This window comes from Hypanus sabinus, chromosome 5, assembly GCF_030144855.1.
Source record: "Hypanus sabinus isolate sHypSab1 chromosome 5, sHypSab1.hap1, whole genome shotgun sequence".
Taxonomy (NCBI): Eukaryota; Metazoa; Chordata; class Chondrichthyes; order Myliobatiformes; family Dasyatidae; genus Hypanus; species Hypanus sabinus.
In genome coordinates, this window is record NC_082710.1 from 135,336,092 (window position 1) to 135,352,766 (window position 16,675).

A 16,675-nucleotide genomic window follows, 5' to 3' on the forward strand; every position below is an offset into this window, starting at 1 on the left:
GGTTGAACATTGATTGTTAGTTCATCTAGGAAGCTGGAATATTGACAACTCTTTACTTACATCATCTGAGCGCTTATTGTTCTCATGTTAATGTAATGTGTAGTTCTTCCTTTATCCATCAGCCAAAAAAGCATTGTGTAAGTTACCTTTTGATCCCTGCAGAAATAATCACTGTAAAATTTGAACTTTAAAAGATAATAAAGATATCCTTTCAGTCCTGGGTCAGAAAATGCATTTCTGGTCTTATGTGGCTGATTTACAAAGTGCTAGAGTTTTCAATAGTTGATGTGGGTACAAGTGTTAATACTGCTGTACGTCACTAACATATGCTATCCACATCTGGAGACTAACTCTGCAGTGTTATGTACAGTATTGGTATCCTTATTTAAGAGAGAATGTAAATATATTAGAAGCAATTAAGTCTAAAATCTGGTTTTACTTAATGAGAAAATTTTTGACAGGTTAAGCTTGCATATTGTTACTATGAATTCCCATTAATGAAAGGGCTAATAAAATTAGTGCTAAAGTGTTAGCATTTATATATAGAGAGATGCATTATTGACAGTGTTACTGTGCTGGGAAACTATTACCTACATTGACTGTTTCGCTTGTTACCATAGAGGAATTTCCAGGCTGGTGAGAGCTGAGTGTCCAGAGAGAGCAGTCTGCATCCTGCCCAAAGGAAGGCAGTGAGAAAAGCCAGGGTCTCTAGTGACCTATGCTCAGCACGACAGACAAAACACAATCCACAGACCCAGATATCTCCCCACCAACCCAAAATCAGTCCTTCCCTCACTGAGCCCCAGGCAAGCTGTCACTGAGGGAGCACCAGCAAAGACCATGGCATCAGGTTGGGTTCCTGACAGAGCAGTATCAGTGCACAGCCTGAGGAGCTCTCTTTCTTAATGTACAAGGGGGCAGGTAACTCAAAGTGTCCAGACTGGAATAACACGGGAGCTAAAATGCAGTCGCATTGGATTAGGTACCAATGTATTGGCTGCAGTTTTAGAAGAATGAGAGGCAACTTGATTTAAACAGTTAAGATCCTGAAGGAGACACAAGAGACTGCATGTGCTGAAATCTGGAGCAACACACAAAAAGCTGGAAGGAACTCAGCAGGACAGGTGGCATTTGGGAAGGGCAATGAACAGTTAAAGTTTTGGGTGGGAATCCTACTTGATGAAGGGTTGCACATGTGAAATCCTGATGGGCTTTATGTGGGTGGATGTGGAAAGGATGTCTTCTCTTGTGGGAGAATGTAGAACTAAGGGTCAATGTTTCAAAATAAGAAATTGCCTGTTTGATACATAGAGCTGAGGTGAAATATTTACTCTCAGTGGGACATGGTGGATGTGGATACTTTATAAGCAAATGGTGAGAGGTTACTGCAGGCAGGCAGGAACACGAAGTAAGGTAAAATTCAGAACAGTTCAAAGTAATTTTTTTCAGGGTACATATATGTCGCCACATATGACCCTGAGATTCATTTTCCTACAAATCTATAGAATAGTGACTGTAACAGGATCAATGAAAGATCACCCAGAGTGCAGAAGACAACAAACTGTGAAAATGCAAATATAATTAAGTAGTAATAAACAGCGAGAACATGAAATAACAAGATAAAGTCCTTAAAATGCGATAATTGGTTATGGGAATATCTCAATGGAGGGGCAAGGAAGTGTAGTTATCCCCTTTTATTCAACAGCTTGATGGTTGAGGGATAGTAATTGTTCTTGAAACTGGTGGTGCAAGTCCTGAGGCTCTTCCTGACGGCATCAATGAGAAACAAGCATGGCCTGGGTGGCGAGGATCTGTGATGATGAATGCTGCTTTCCTACAACAGCATTTCATGTAGGTAAGCTCAGTAGTTAGGAGGGCTCTGCTCTTGATGTACTGGGCCATATCCACTAGCTTTTGTGGGATTTTCTATACAAAGGCATTGGTATTTCCGTACCAAGCTGCAATGCTGCCAATCAATACGCTCTCCAGTACACATCTGTAGAAGTCTGTTGATGTTCTTGATGTCATGCTCAATCTCCTCAGACTCCTACGGAAGCCTTAACCATATGAGGTGACGGAACAAATAAGAGGCTCAGTCCTCCTGCTAATTTGTATGTTTATATGTTAGCATGTCTGAACATACAGTATCATGATTTTTAAATTCTATTTATTATTAAATATCATGTTGTAGTGATGTGCTACACACGCAGTCGGTAAGTCATTTCGAGACTAGTTTATTCAAACTTTGCGGCGCTGGCATTTAATCCCTAGCACCCGCCCTCTCTGGGTGGAAGTGACGTCAGAGGTGCATTACCAAAGTCTCCCCCCGCGCGCTGGCTATTTGTGAGCCGGTTCGCCTGCACAGAAAGTGGGTCGCCACAATGTCTTCAGCTAATGTTCTACATGAGGCTCATTTATTACACTCTGGAATTTGAAAATGTTCAGGATGACTTGCAGAGTAGGTTGGATGCTTTCAGATTTATGTACTCTTTCCTTCATTGTATCTAACCACCAGTTTTGATGTATATTTAGCTTAATTTCACAATTTTATTCTTGAGTAAAATTTGTTCTTTTATCCTTTGTTGCCATTGGCTTTGATTTTGCACCATAAAAACAGATAGGATTGAGAGCCCTGTTTGAGGAGAGGCATGAAAATTCATTAGGCATCATTGAGATAAGGAATTGTAGCATGTAGTGTGTCTGCAAAACAATTCAACAGCATTTATAGATTACCTCTAGCTCACAAAACTGCTTTGTATGAGCATTTTGGAACAAAATATAATACTGCATGGGAAATATAAAGGTAGATGAATGAAGTTGAGAATTTAAGGAACAATTTTTTAAAGAAGGAAAGAGAGATAAAGGAGTGGATGTGCTTTCTGGGAGGATTGCAGAGAGTTGCTTGCAGACTCAGATGGCAATGTTCAAACAATCCAATTTTGGGATGAACATTAAAAAAATTGCAACTGGAGATCTCAGAAGATTGCAGTAACACACATTAAATGTTGGAGGAACTTAGCAAGTCAAGCAGCATCTTTGGAGGGAAATAAACAGTTGATGACTCAGGCCAAGACTTTTCATCAGGACTGGGGAAGAGGGGGAGCACAAGATGGAGAGTGATAGGTGAATCCAAGTGAAAGGACAAGAAGGAGGAAAGTGGATGAAGAAAGAAAATGGAATGATATGAGACACTGGGATGTGATAGGTGAAGAGGTAAAGAGCTGAAGAAGAAGAAATCAATAGGAGATCATGGAATAATGGGGAGGAGATTAAGGTGATGAGCTGGTAACATTAAGGCAGGGGAGGACCTCTTTATTTCCGGTCCTGAAGAAGGTTCTTGGCCCAAAGCATCGACTGCTCATTTCCCTCCTTAATCTTGCCTGTCCTGCTGAGTTCCTCTGAATTTTTACATGCTTTACTCCAGATTTCCAGCATTTGCATTCTCTTTTTTGTCTCAGATTGTTACAGAGCTGGGAAGGAAATCCCCAATGGGGGAATTTGAAATCAAGGGGGGATTAAAATTGAGTATAGCTTAGCCGAGACATAAGACAAGAATAGAGAGAACATCCATTACTGTATCCAGGACTTAACAAGCTAAAGTTATCAGAACATTTCAGAGGGATGGCATCTTTTTTTTCATATGATGTAATGTTGTAAAGACTTTTTCTCACTGATACCTCATTCTTCCTTTTAACTTAATAGTTGGCCAGATCAGACACTCCGCTGTGCGCACGTGTAACAAATAAGCAGCAACTACTATAGTAGTAAGGGACAAATTCTTTGACACATTTCCTGCAGAAAGAAGTCATTGGCAAGATTCTTTTAATTATATAGAGTCACATATGGAAGCAATGTGGACATTACAGAACTTGGATGTAAACTGCATGGTCTTAATGAGCAGAAAATGCCTATGGTTAATAAACTTCAGATGGAATCACACTATATAAACATAGTAATACACATCAGAGGTCATTATCCAGGAGCAACCTATGATGTAATTATTGTGCAATGAAAGTAAATTGGAAGAGATGGTGTGAAGAACATATTGAATCAGAGGAAGCAGTCAGATGTTATAAATGGATTTGGACAGAATCTATAAAGGAATGGAATATTATCAGACAAAATTCAGTATGAACACAATTATTATAGATTAAAATTGCCAATATGAAGATGACCTGAATAGTGAAGATATAATTAACAATGATGATTAACATGGACTCCGGTAAAATGTATTATGTTTATTGCAAATAAAAATAAGCATGAATAGATGCTTATTTATTATGGATTCAGCATTTATAGAAATACAAATACAAATTCAAGGTGATTGAATGTTTTCATGGAGCTCTTCATTCAGCCAGAGCAGCAGATTCCTGTCCACAATATACATTATAGTCATGGAGACCCTAGGATGTTGGTTGAACATTAGCTTTGTCCAGTTTAAACACAAAATCTGCAGATGATTCTGGCTGGCCAAAGCAATCAAGTCCAAGAAAGGGAACTGGCTGGTACCTATTTCAAGATATTCAGGGAATTAACTGAAACCAAGTTAGTTCAGGAAAATGGTACTGAGGTAAAATGCCAACTGTAATCTCACAGAACACATCCTGCACATGTAACTAAAAAGCCTGCTCCTGATTCCATTTCTTATGTTCTTTTGCTACGTCAGTCTTCTTGGCATAGCACCTCTTCTGTTATGCCCTGACATGTCAGACTCAGCTACAAGCAAGTAAGGTGAACAGTAACTGGGCTGAATAGAGGTCATTTCAGGTTGATACGCATACTTATTTCAACAGATTGGTAGAGTATAATTTGGAATATTCCCTGCACAGACTCCACCTCCACTGGTGTGCTCAAAGTTATTTCAAAGTGAGTAGAGAAACATACAGCACAATTACATCATGGTTGGTCCTTGATAATTTATTCTGACATGTTCAATTATATTTCAGCTGAGTTCATTAATTGTGAGGAAATATGAAGGCAGTGCAGTGACATGCTATGATTTCTAATTCAAGATATTAACAGATTGTAGGACCATAAGACATAAGAAAAGAATTAGGCCATTCAGCCCAATGAGTCTGCTACACCATTCCATCATGGTCAATTTATTTTCCCTCTCAACCCCATTCTCCTGCCTTGTCCTGTAACTATTGGTGCCCGTACTAATCAAGAGCATGTCATCCTCCACTTTAAATATAGTGAATGGCTTGGCCTTCACAGTTGTCTATAGCAATGAATTCCACAGAGTCAATACACTATATCTGCAGAAATTTATCCCTATGTCTGTTCTAATGAGGCATCCTTATATTCTAAGCTGATCATAGACTCTTCCACTATTAGAACCATCCTCTCCACTCCCACTCTATTTAGACTTTTCAATATTTAGTAAACTTTAGTGAGATTCCTTTTTGTTTTTCTAAAGGCCAGTGAGCACAGGCCCAGAACCATCAAACTATCCTCGTGTGTTAACCCTTACATTCCCAGGATTATTGTCATGAACATGCTCCAGACCTTCTTCAATGCCAGCACATCCTTTCTTAGATATTGGCCCCAAAACTGTTCACAATACACCAAATGTGGTCTGACCAATACCTTATGAAGCCTCAGTTATACATTCTTAATTTTATATTCTAGTTCTCTCAAAATGAATATTGCGTTTGAATAGTATTTGCCTTCCTTATTACTGGCTCAACCTGCAAGGTAAACCTTGGAGAATCTTGCAGAAGGACTCTCAAGCCCCTCTGCACCTCTGATTTCTGAATTTGTTCCCCATTTTGAACATAGTCTATGCCTTCATTCCTTCTACAAAAAAGCATAACCATACATTTCCTACCCTGTATTCCATCTGCCACTTCTTTGCCCATTCTACTAAACTTTCCATGTCCTTCTGCAGGCTCCTTGCTTCTGCAACACCATCTGTCCCTCAACTAATCTCAGTATCATCTGCAAACATGGCCACAAAGCCATCAATTCTGTCATCTAATGTGCAACTCTGACTCTTGTGGTACAAAGAAGCAGTGAAAAATCAGTTCTTATTAACATTATAGAGAGCTGGCAGACGGGTGACACTTTGATATTTATATCTTATGGTATATGCGGGGTTCCACAGGAGAAATGGTAAAATAATTTCGGCACCAAAACATGTTGAGAAATTAGAAGAAGAAAATAAAACTTGGCAAGAGAACAGGTTTAAGGAGTGTTTTAAAGGATACAGTTGTAGAGTGATATTGAAGTTGAGGTAAGAATTTTCAGAGTGAAGAACTTTGCAGGTAAAGACATGGAAGGAGTGAAGTAAATTTGGGGGGGGGGGGGGAGGTTGTACACAAGAGTCCTGACAGGAGTGAAGAAAGAAACTTTTGATTTAACGACTGGAGAGTTAGCCAACCAGATTAGGGATATGCAACTTTCTTGTTTTGCGTGGATGACCCCAAATGAATGGAGATAACCTTTAGCACTGTAATCTAAACATAAACAACATTTTTTTACATTTAAAAAGAAAGTTTTGTCCAAATGTAGTGAATTTATTAAGTACCCTTTTAGAGATACTATTCGTAAAATTTATGTATTGGTCTATGAGCTTTTTAACATTTGTTTGACAATACAATCAAAGTTTGTGTTTGAACAAACGGGCCTGCCTGAAATCTGATAAAGCAACGAGGGAAAGTTACTAACTTTGTCCTATAGAGGTCGCTTTTATCTCATTATTTAGTCTTAGTCTGACATCGAGAAAGTCAGCGAGCAGATCACAAAACTATCCAGAAACTTTCAGAACCTAACACCTTTTAATCTATGCGTTCGTCTAAAGGACCTGCCAGTACACCCTTTGTTGTGTAACCTAATATTCTAACAAAAAAAAATCGGAAAACACTGATGTGTCCTTCATTATTTAGAATATTTCAACAGGATATATAAATGGTGTAACTCAAAGGAATTAAGTTTAGCCCGAAAGTATTTTCATTAGCAAGAATGTTTAAAATACAATCAAAATGATTGAGCAACTTTCTTCCACACTTGTTCCCCCACGATAAAACTCATCTGCTCAATCTTCAAGGAACAAGATCCCTGAAGTTTTCTTAACATTGTGCGCTTTAGCAATGGATACCAAATCCTAGTCGCGGGAGTTCGGAAAGCAGAAAGAGTAACACCGAACGGCTAAGAGGCAATTTCAAATTCTGCAGAGCTCGGTTTAGTATGATTAATTCCCTTGAAAGGTCGGCTTTTAGCCAGACAATAAAAATGAAAACAAAATCGATACGCGCCCGCGTGTTTGTTTACTATTTCAGTGCATTTGATGTTGGTTGCAAATGTTCTTTTCATTTGAAAGCATACTTTTGTAGCTCAGTGCGGCTACGAAATTAAAACATCAGTCATTACAGTTTTGCAATGATCATGCAGTTCTCCGTATAGTAGCGTTCCTTGTCTCAATGTGTAAGGAACGAGTCAGCGTTAAATTCGTCTTCCCTTTGATGTACACATGTATAATTCAGATCTTTTACGCCCTGATCTTTAGTCTTGTTTGTGTGAGGACGTACAAATGGGTAATTTTATACCAGAGTAAAATTACAATCAGTTGGGTTATCTAAGCCACATCGGTTGGATATGAAGTTATATTTCTGCCCGTTCACAATGGTTCATAATCTTCAATGACATTATAGGCTTGACGTGCAGTCGTTATGAGCTGCTCCGGGTGATCGGACTAAATTGACACCCCTCTGTCCTTGAAAGCGTAGTTTTAATTCAAGAAAAAGTAAACCCAGGAACACATCGACTTTATAAAAATAAACAAAGCAAAAACATACACCCTGAAAAGTTCTGCCATAGTATTTTTTTTCCCTTCACATTCGGCTCTAAATCAGCGTCCAAGAAACTGGATAATTGACTCTGAAGCTGACTAGAAAATTGCCCATAAATCGATCTACTGTCAGTGACGAGATGAAAAAGATTTTCATAGGAGCAACTTGTTCATAACTGGCATGGGTTATATCAGCATTGGACGCTAAAGACGTGGCATGTTGAAATGAAGAAATATAGTGTACACTTTGCATTTCAGTTATTATCTCTCACTGCCTCGTTTGATGTTCTATGTGAGGGACTATTGGTGACTCTAATTTCTACTCTCGCAGTCTCTGCTAAACATGCAAGTTGGCACGAAGACATCAGATCCTTTAGGGGTGTGCCGAGGCTAGGTGGGCCTATGCACAAACGTGGCTTTTTATTTGCTAACTGCTTGGTAATCCATCACGAAGCTGGAGATGGTAAATTGACACCTTCCCAGTTATCTGGAACACAGAACACAGAATGGTGCAGGGAAGGAATCGGGCCTTCAGCCCACGTCGCCTGCGTTGACCGTGATGTCAAATTAAATCTCTTCTGCCTGCACATGATCCATATCTCTCTAGCCTCTGCATTTACACGGACTTATCGAAAAGCCTCCTAAAAGCCACTATAGAATCTGCTTCCACCACTATTCCTAGAGAAGCCCGTTGCAGCTACCTATCACTCACATGAAGAAAATTTGCCCGCCCATCTCCTTTAAACTCCGCCCCCACTTTAAACGCACGCCCTCTAATATATAGTATCTCCAAAATAGACGTAGACTGGTAATAGTTTTTAAATACTCTTACTCTACCGTATGGATATATGTTAAAGCAGTTTGAACCATCTGTATAAATTATTGATTCATTTTGTTATGCCAATCCACACCCTTTAAAAAAAAATACTGCATTCATGCGATGATGCTTACACGTGTTTTATGCTCAGATATCCTGATGGTAATTGTTACAAAGATGAATGAAAAAAAACACAAGATATACTTCCGATGATTCGTGGAGATGACAAAAGATTAATATAGGATTAATCTTATATGGAGACTTACATGGACATCGTTCTTTATTTTCGAGGTTTTAATGAATTGACGATCGAAGTAGTTTATTAAGTAGTTTATTGACAGGACATTGATGTCGTTTTTAAAAGTGACGAAGTTTGAATGGAGGTTTGGCTACTGAATATTACCTTGACGGTTCTGAAATCAAGGTGCAATGTAACCACCATGCGTGGGAGTTTGCTACTTACGGAACCGCTCGAGAACGTAAGTTGTGGGACTCTCGCAAATAAATAGGGAACCCAGCGTATCCCAGTGTACCAATGTTGACTGGCGGCCACTGCAGATGTGGTAGGATATCCTCTCCTAATCTATCCACGTTCCATATTCCCATAGAATCTCTCAGTTCAAGTTTTTATAACTAATCTGGTAACTGTTACCAAAAAAAACCAATTTCGTGTTATGTAAGTGATTGTGAAAGATAACGACCGTTACACACAGGATGAAACAGAACGAGTGATTTAATGAGTTTTGATAATTAAAACAACCGCTTTCTGAGTAAAATTGTTTCATTGCTTCCATAGCTGAAGATATATTCAATGTTCTAATCTACAGCAATATTTCACCAGAACAATTCCCGAAACTGGGAAGGCAATGTAGTAGTTACAGTGCGTCGCAAATAAAATTTTATAATATTTGATGGATTTTGCCTGCTGTGAGCGGTTAATGTGGGCTATTTTCATTTTCTTTTCAGCACAGAGTGAAATATTGCCTGTTTGTCAAATCAGCGTCGGTCTTAATCTACATATCTGTGGTCAAGACGTTTTTTTTCCCCTCTCTCCCTTCCACATGAATTCAAATGCGAGTTCTTGAAGTGGTTTGGCTTCAATTAAAAGCAAATACAATTACCATTGGGTCGTGCTTGGAATATCAGTTCTACACTTGCATCTATTAATCATGAGCCTCTTCTGGTCACCATTTAAATGAACTTCATATTTGACTGTCAGCTGCTTTGGGAATTAATCCATGTTTATTCACGGCTTCTGATCTCGCATGTACAAGCTCTGCAAAAGGACAAACAGCATTTCTTTCAGGGGAGAAATATAAATAGCAGGACACACTCTCCGCACACCGAATTTCTCATTCTGCCTTGGAAAAAAAGAGACTAAAATAACGTTTGTGTGTGCGAAGACCTGTTGAAAATAAAGCACACAAAATATATGGGTCACTTCGCGCTTTAACTTTCAAATCCTCGCCAGTCGCTCTTTTCGATGATCGGAGATTTTTATTTCTCTCGTATAAATGAGCCCCGCGCTAATTAGCCATTGGTCTGTGCTCGCTCCCTCGGATTTAAGTATTGAATAAGTCAGCAGTTTGTACAAAATGTTGCCTCGCCGACCCTCTTCCCCCACTCGCATTCACCCTTCTCCCCAAACAAAATGTTTGTGTGGAGCTAGCGTTCTTGACGATACCCCACAGAGACTATAAACTGTGACTAGAGATTGGTAGGTAACAGAAGGACAATTTGAAGCCCTTGTCTCGGACGCGCTGAATTTTAAATGATCTTATTGATTTATTTCGCATCACAATCTGTCGCTTCTGCACTTAAAGAGCAGCGATTCTCTATTTTGAAACATAATTTGTGGTCTCCGTTTCTAAATTAAAACGGGGGAGGGGTAAATATATTTCATTTTAACTGCAAATTGAATTCTATTTGATTGTTTTGCAGTAGCTCCCATTATTCCGAAGGCAGTTTGGAAACAGCGACTTTTGAGTCTCAGCTGTACGTTGAGAAATAAATGATAAGCATGTGAAAAGAAGCTGACCTTCCTCCACACACACAGACACACACACACACGCGCGCACACACGCACACACACACACACACAATGTTGCTCTCAAAATACTCTTAATAGCCGTAGAAACTTCCCTCATGTTATATATCAGTGTTATACCCTCTCCCTGCCAATCGCCCAACTTTTTTTTAAAACACATACGATAGTTTAAGGACCATCTCATTGTGTGTGCTCTATAGGCTTTTATAGGGTCCTATAGATAATTACACGGACTCAATTTTCGAACTAAATTGGTACATTTAATTCTGTTGATTTGACACTATCTGATTCCTAGCTTGTGTACAACATCAACGCATTTGGTCATCGATTTTACATAGGGGTGTGTGTGTGTGTGTGTGTGTGTGTGTGTGTGTGTGTGTGTGTGTGTGTGTGTGTGTGTGTGTGTGTGTGTCTGTCTGTAATTGTTACTGAATCCCTTGGCTAAGAGCAACGTTCAGCCGACGACCGCTGAAAAGGCTGACCTGTTCGTTCTGTCCTGCTGTGTTTTAATAACTTTGGTATTTCTTCATGTTTTCATATGAAATTATAGGCTTCGCTGGGAGGGGGGGGGGTAGAAGGAGCGCTGGTTGTGCAGGTACTTGACTCCTGGGTGTGAACGCGGGTTCTTCAAATGTGCGACTCATTTGAGTAACTGCTGCTCTGTTTTCTCTTTTATCCTTTACTCCGACATTATAAATAGCGGAACTGATAGACCGAGTCCAGCCGGCTGTTGCACCCCTGGTTTAGAAGTGATTGTGGTTTGGATCACTCGTATCCATAAGTAAACTGATACTCCTGCGCGCACACGTACATACAAACCCCACTCATGGACCAGGTAGTGCGGGGTGTAAACGACCTATCGTAAGCGCAAAGTTGGTCCAATGATTCCTTCAGACTTTCGGCGTTGAGATTGGGAACACATTGTGCTTAGTGCAATGATCCGGCTTGATTTATTCGGGAGTAGGTGGGTGCAATGGGCGTGAGGGGAGGGTGTCTATTTGTTTATCGGAGAGGTGTGTTGGAGAGACTCGGGGCAATTATCTGGGATTAGTTGCCCCGATTAGAAATAGGTTGGCATAATGTTTGCAAATGGTTAGGGTTGCCACCTCCATATATACTTCTATCTGATTGCAACTATTACATTAGAGAAGCGATTTGTTGTAAACTAGTCCCGTTCCTCTTGAAGCGCTCTATCCTAACCATTCTGTACGAATCAGCGTCTCTCTCTCTCTCTCTGTGATGTGAGTGTAAAGGGTGCCATTTGATTTATTCCTAGCTGGAAACTTAATTGCTCCGCCCCCGGGATACCGTGTGACAAGTCGTTTCTCCTTTTGATGTGTATGTGTGTGTGTGTGTGTATGTGTGTGTGTATGTGTGTGTGTGTGTGTGTTATGTGTGTATGTGTGTGTTTGTCCAGCGGACCTGCTCTACACGAATCTTAAACATAACAACTTCAACAAAGCCAGTGCTCGACTCCAGAGTAGAGAGGCAACTTTGATCAGATACAGCGCCAACCCTGAACATTTTTGTTCAATGATTCTTCGTTCTTATAACAAGGAGAATTGAGCCGGTTGGGTGTTTTACCAAATTCTATATGTACCAGCGACCATGGCCGCGCCGATGGCTCTGATCCCGCCTGCACCGGTGAATCAGACTCTGATCGCGACCCCTTCGTCCTCTTCCTCCTCATCATCTTCTTCCTCCTCTTCCTCACCGGCCATCTCGTCCATTCCAGCGTCCTCGGCGGCTGGCAGTGGAGGGAGTAGCGGGGGAGCGCAGACTCTCTACCGAACGGACGGGAGCTCCAAGCCGGTTTACTCCACGCCGTCTCCGGTGGAGAACACGCCGCAGAACAACGAGTGTAAAATGGTCGAATTACGGGGGGCCAAAGTGGCCTCTTTCACCGTAAACGGACACGAGCTCATCTGCTTGCCTCAGGCTTTCGACCTGTTTCTCAAACACCTGGTCGGGGGGCTTCACACTGTCTATACCAAATTAAAGAGGCTGGATATAACTCCGGTGGTCTGCAACGTGGAACAAGTGCGCATTCTCCGAGGGCTGGGAGCCATTCAACCCGGGGTGAACCGCTGCAAACTGATCTCCAGGAAAGACTTCGAGATCCTCTACAACGACTGTACCAATGCCAGGTAAGGGTCCGGCCAGCAGCGGCGCTGGGACCGAGACTGGACTGCCTCAAGAGGAAGGTCGCTGGCTGCTCTCAGAGCGGGTACGGTTGGGACGGGACAGAGCGTGCAGTCTCGGGCGACCGCAAGATTTCCCCTCCGCCCTGACACAGTGAAAGCGAAAGTTTCATGCTTTATTTTCATTCAAGTTCCTGAAAAGCGGGAGCAAAGTTTCACACTCACAGAAAGGGGTGGGGGGGGGCGGGGTGGAATGGAGTGGTGACTGATGTGAGGATTTGCTTAATATCAGTCCCGTGGATAAGTGGCGAGTGGTTGGGAATCTCCTTAGGAATTCTGAGTCACTCACTGCAGTTTCCAGGAACTTTCCTGATATGGGACACTTCACCCCACAAATCAGGCGTTTCTCTGCGGGCGTACAGCGGGTACTTGCCATTCTAACACCTCCCCTATCTCTTGCGTAATATGCCCAACTCCCGAACTGATCCCGGACTCCTCCCGGACAGCCAGCTCCCAGAAATAAAGAACTCACAAAGCATTTAGTTTCTCCAGACTGGAGAAGATAAAAGAGCGTGCAAACACTCACGGAGTCAAGCAGCGTCCGAGGGGAAAGATCTAGGGATTACTGTTTCAGGTCTTCACCCCTTTGTCACCAGTTAGAGAGGATTTGGTAGTTCTAACAACTCCTGCCAATCTTATCAGGGGCCTAAGTAAGATGCATTGAAATGATTCGCTTTCTTTCTCTCTCAGAAGTTAGAAGTGATGCTAAAACAATAATAAAAGTAAGTTCACAAGTAAAACTCCAATTCAAGTAAATTAATTCGCTGTTGCACACAAGTGTGGACACGAATAACCTGTTTACTTGGAAACTCTGGGAGTGTTCTTTCAAGTAGAGAAAGATATCAAAAGAGAACTTTAAGCCTTCTCCCACCTGTCACACATCTTAACTTAGAACAATTATAAAAAGCTGCCTGCTTGCAGATGCCAGCATCTGTTCAAATGAGCATGCATCTCATGGAAATTTCAGAATTAGATACAGGGTACATTTTACTTGGAAAATACTTCAAAACTGTCTTTAATTTTGCTTTAACTTTAGTTCAGTCAGAGTAAAGTTTCATCTCATTTTGAAGAAGTTTGCTAAATCCTTGAGTAATAATTAGCCACATCAGGTTTAGAGATAAGATGTAAGGCATACAAAGCTTTAGCACTTTTTAATATAGGGTTTCGCAAATAGGTGTTTCAAATAATAGAAACCCATTGAGTGCCTTCTCACTAATATGATGTGTTCCAAATAACAGGCTGTACCAGATGGCTGCCAACAATTGTGCTTTTACACTTTGATCTTTCTATGCTTTAGAATATATGGCACATCACCCAGTTCTGATGTGTATGTTGTACTATGCTCTTTAATGATCCATATCAATTTAAAAGAGTCTGGCTGTATCACATGTTGGAAGGACAACATTCACAACACCCACATTGATGTCTTCCTTTGCCCTCATCAGGTTTCTGTTGGTTTAAAGTAATAGAATCAGCTCTGTGTTCTTTGTTTTTAGTCCAAATGTGATAACTAAATTTATAAATTGCAGGAGTATGGAGTTAAACTGATACTTCTCAATATCATGTACTATCCCTTCTCCTGTTGTGTTTCACTAAAGAATCCATTAGTGAATTAAATGTGTTGGTATCTATTCCTGGACAATGATGTCTAATGTTCAGTAAAATGATCTTATCTCATGAAAGAGTTGCTTTAATATATGTTATGTAGATGACACTTCTGTTAAAAGTTGTCATAGTTTCCGATAAAAGCATGATTAAATGAATGATCCTTAACCTTTCTTGCTGGGGATTTCTCATGTTCCTGGCTACTGCAATGTGGTTCTACCAGTTTAAAACTGTGAATTAGAATTCAGGTTATTTTTCTACTGGGGGAAAAAAATGTTTTGTTCAGTTTTAAATGTAATTAGACTATGGATAGCTTATACCCATCAGCCGAAGTTACAACATCTTGCATAGCCATCTCAGTCACTTAATCCTTATTGTTTGAAAGGGATTACAGATCAATTTACCCTTCAGATGATGAAAATAGGTTAGGCAATGGAATTATTGAAATAACTTCATGTTCAGCAATTCAGCAGTAGCTCAATAATGTTTAAAATCATAACCTCATCTATTGACATGGCATATAATCTTGGTTGTGATTTCTTCTGGTCCATTTATAGGTATAAAATACTTTCAAAACATCTGCCAGATTAGTAAATGACTACTGAAATTTTTACACATCAAATGAGTGCTTCTTGAATGACTTTATAGTGAGGGAAAGCTTAGGTCAGGCAGTAATATGAGTTGTCATATAAATTGGCTGCGTGATACAAGGAAACACTTTATATATTGGAAGTCTAAAAGTATTAGTAATTTTGATAATTTTATTGCTGTAAATGTTTATACGCAGATTTAATGATCAAAAACTATGATTTTATATTTTCATCATTAAGTCTGAGTACAGAGCTAGCAATATGATTCATGAAGATGCACATGTGGACTGGAATAAGATTAATATTTCATGCTTAATATGAAGTACTTGCTTAATATTTCAATATAATCCATTTTAACTGTTAGGATACAAACTTCATGCTTACATTTTTTAACCATCAGAATTGTAGCACAAGAAGTGTAATGATTCCTCAACGAGACTGAATCCTGTTCTTTAACAGCACACAAAAAGTTTGTCCAGCATTCTGTACACGTTGTTTCAATAGATCAATATCTAATCAGAATAGTTCTATATTTTGAATAAAATAGGTGAGCTTGAAAAAAATGCACAAGATCATATTTCACTGGTGTCATAAAAAAGAAGGACCCACAAATAATATTCTGTTCATTGCACACACTGTACCAATTTTCTCACATTAGCAGAGTGATTTGTTAGTACATTTTTGCTTTAAGTCTAAATTTCAATGTTACATTTTCCTATTACTTTTTATTGATGACTTTCTGTGACCAGGTCTCAAGTTATGTCATTTAAAAAGTAGGACATCCCAGGAATACCTTCGTTGAACTTTAATCCTGGCAGTAAAAAATATATATTCCTAGTTTTCTCTTCTGCACAATTTCAGATTGTTTAATGCAATGATTGAGAGCCTGCAGTGTCTTGTATTATTGAGGAGACTGAGAGTAAATTTTCATGTTGGTATATCTTGAAATTATCAAAATATACCAACACATGAAATTTTCTTCTAGAGCATGATGCACTCAAATAAAGTTTCCATGAAAGTGTCCAATTTATAAATGGTGATGCTGAATTCTCTATTAACTGTTAATTGACTTAGTAGTTTGTTACAGAAATTTCAATTCCTTAAAGTAAAAATGTTCATCTTTCTTTGCACACGTAGTCTTCAAGAGATCATCTGGTTTGAAGAAATTCTCCAGAGCAAATTAAATCTGCTCAGAAACAACAATAACATACAATGTAGAGTGCAAATTCTGAGAAAGCACAGGCAGGCAAAGTGCCCCAATATCTAAAGTTTGTCATGATAATGTGTGGTTTGAGGTCCAACAGAATCTATTAATGAATTGCCATGTGTATTTCATTACAGTTGGTTGATACTTGCAGTTATATCAGTGATTTACTTTGTATAATCCAAATGTGTTTATATTCATCTTATTTCAATGGGCTACACATAACTTTCTACTAAAAGTTATATACAATACTTGTCAAATAGTAACTGCTCAGACTGTAGTTTAGTGCCAAAATGAACCAACAGGAACCCAAAACAGAGACTAATTAAAAATACTTAACATGTTTTCTTGCACAGTTGTGTCCTCTACATAATCATCAGAGGGTTAGGCTCTACCTGTGACTGAAGGGTTAGGAAGAAAAC

At 39.6% G+C, this 16,675-nt stretch overlaps 1 protein-coding gene across 2 annotated transcripts in view; it reads left to right on the forward strand.

Annotated features, from left to right (window-relative positions):
- Positions 1 to 9,902: 9,902 nt before the first annotated feature.
- dachc (dachshund c) overlaps positions 9,903 to 16,675 on the forward strand; it is a 540,735-nt gene continuing 533,962 nt past the window's right edge. The window contains exon 1 of one of the 2 annotated variants that reach the window (XM_059970454.1): positions 9,903 to 12,800. In XM_059970454.1, coding sequence (XP_059826437.1) covers positions 12,262 to 12,800 — 539 coding nt within the window. In that variant the 5' untranslated portion in view covers positions 9,903 to 12,261. The remainder of the gene's footprint in view (positions 12,801 to 16,675) is intronic. The other variant, XM_059970456.1, reaches the window with a different exon arrangement.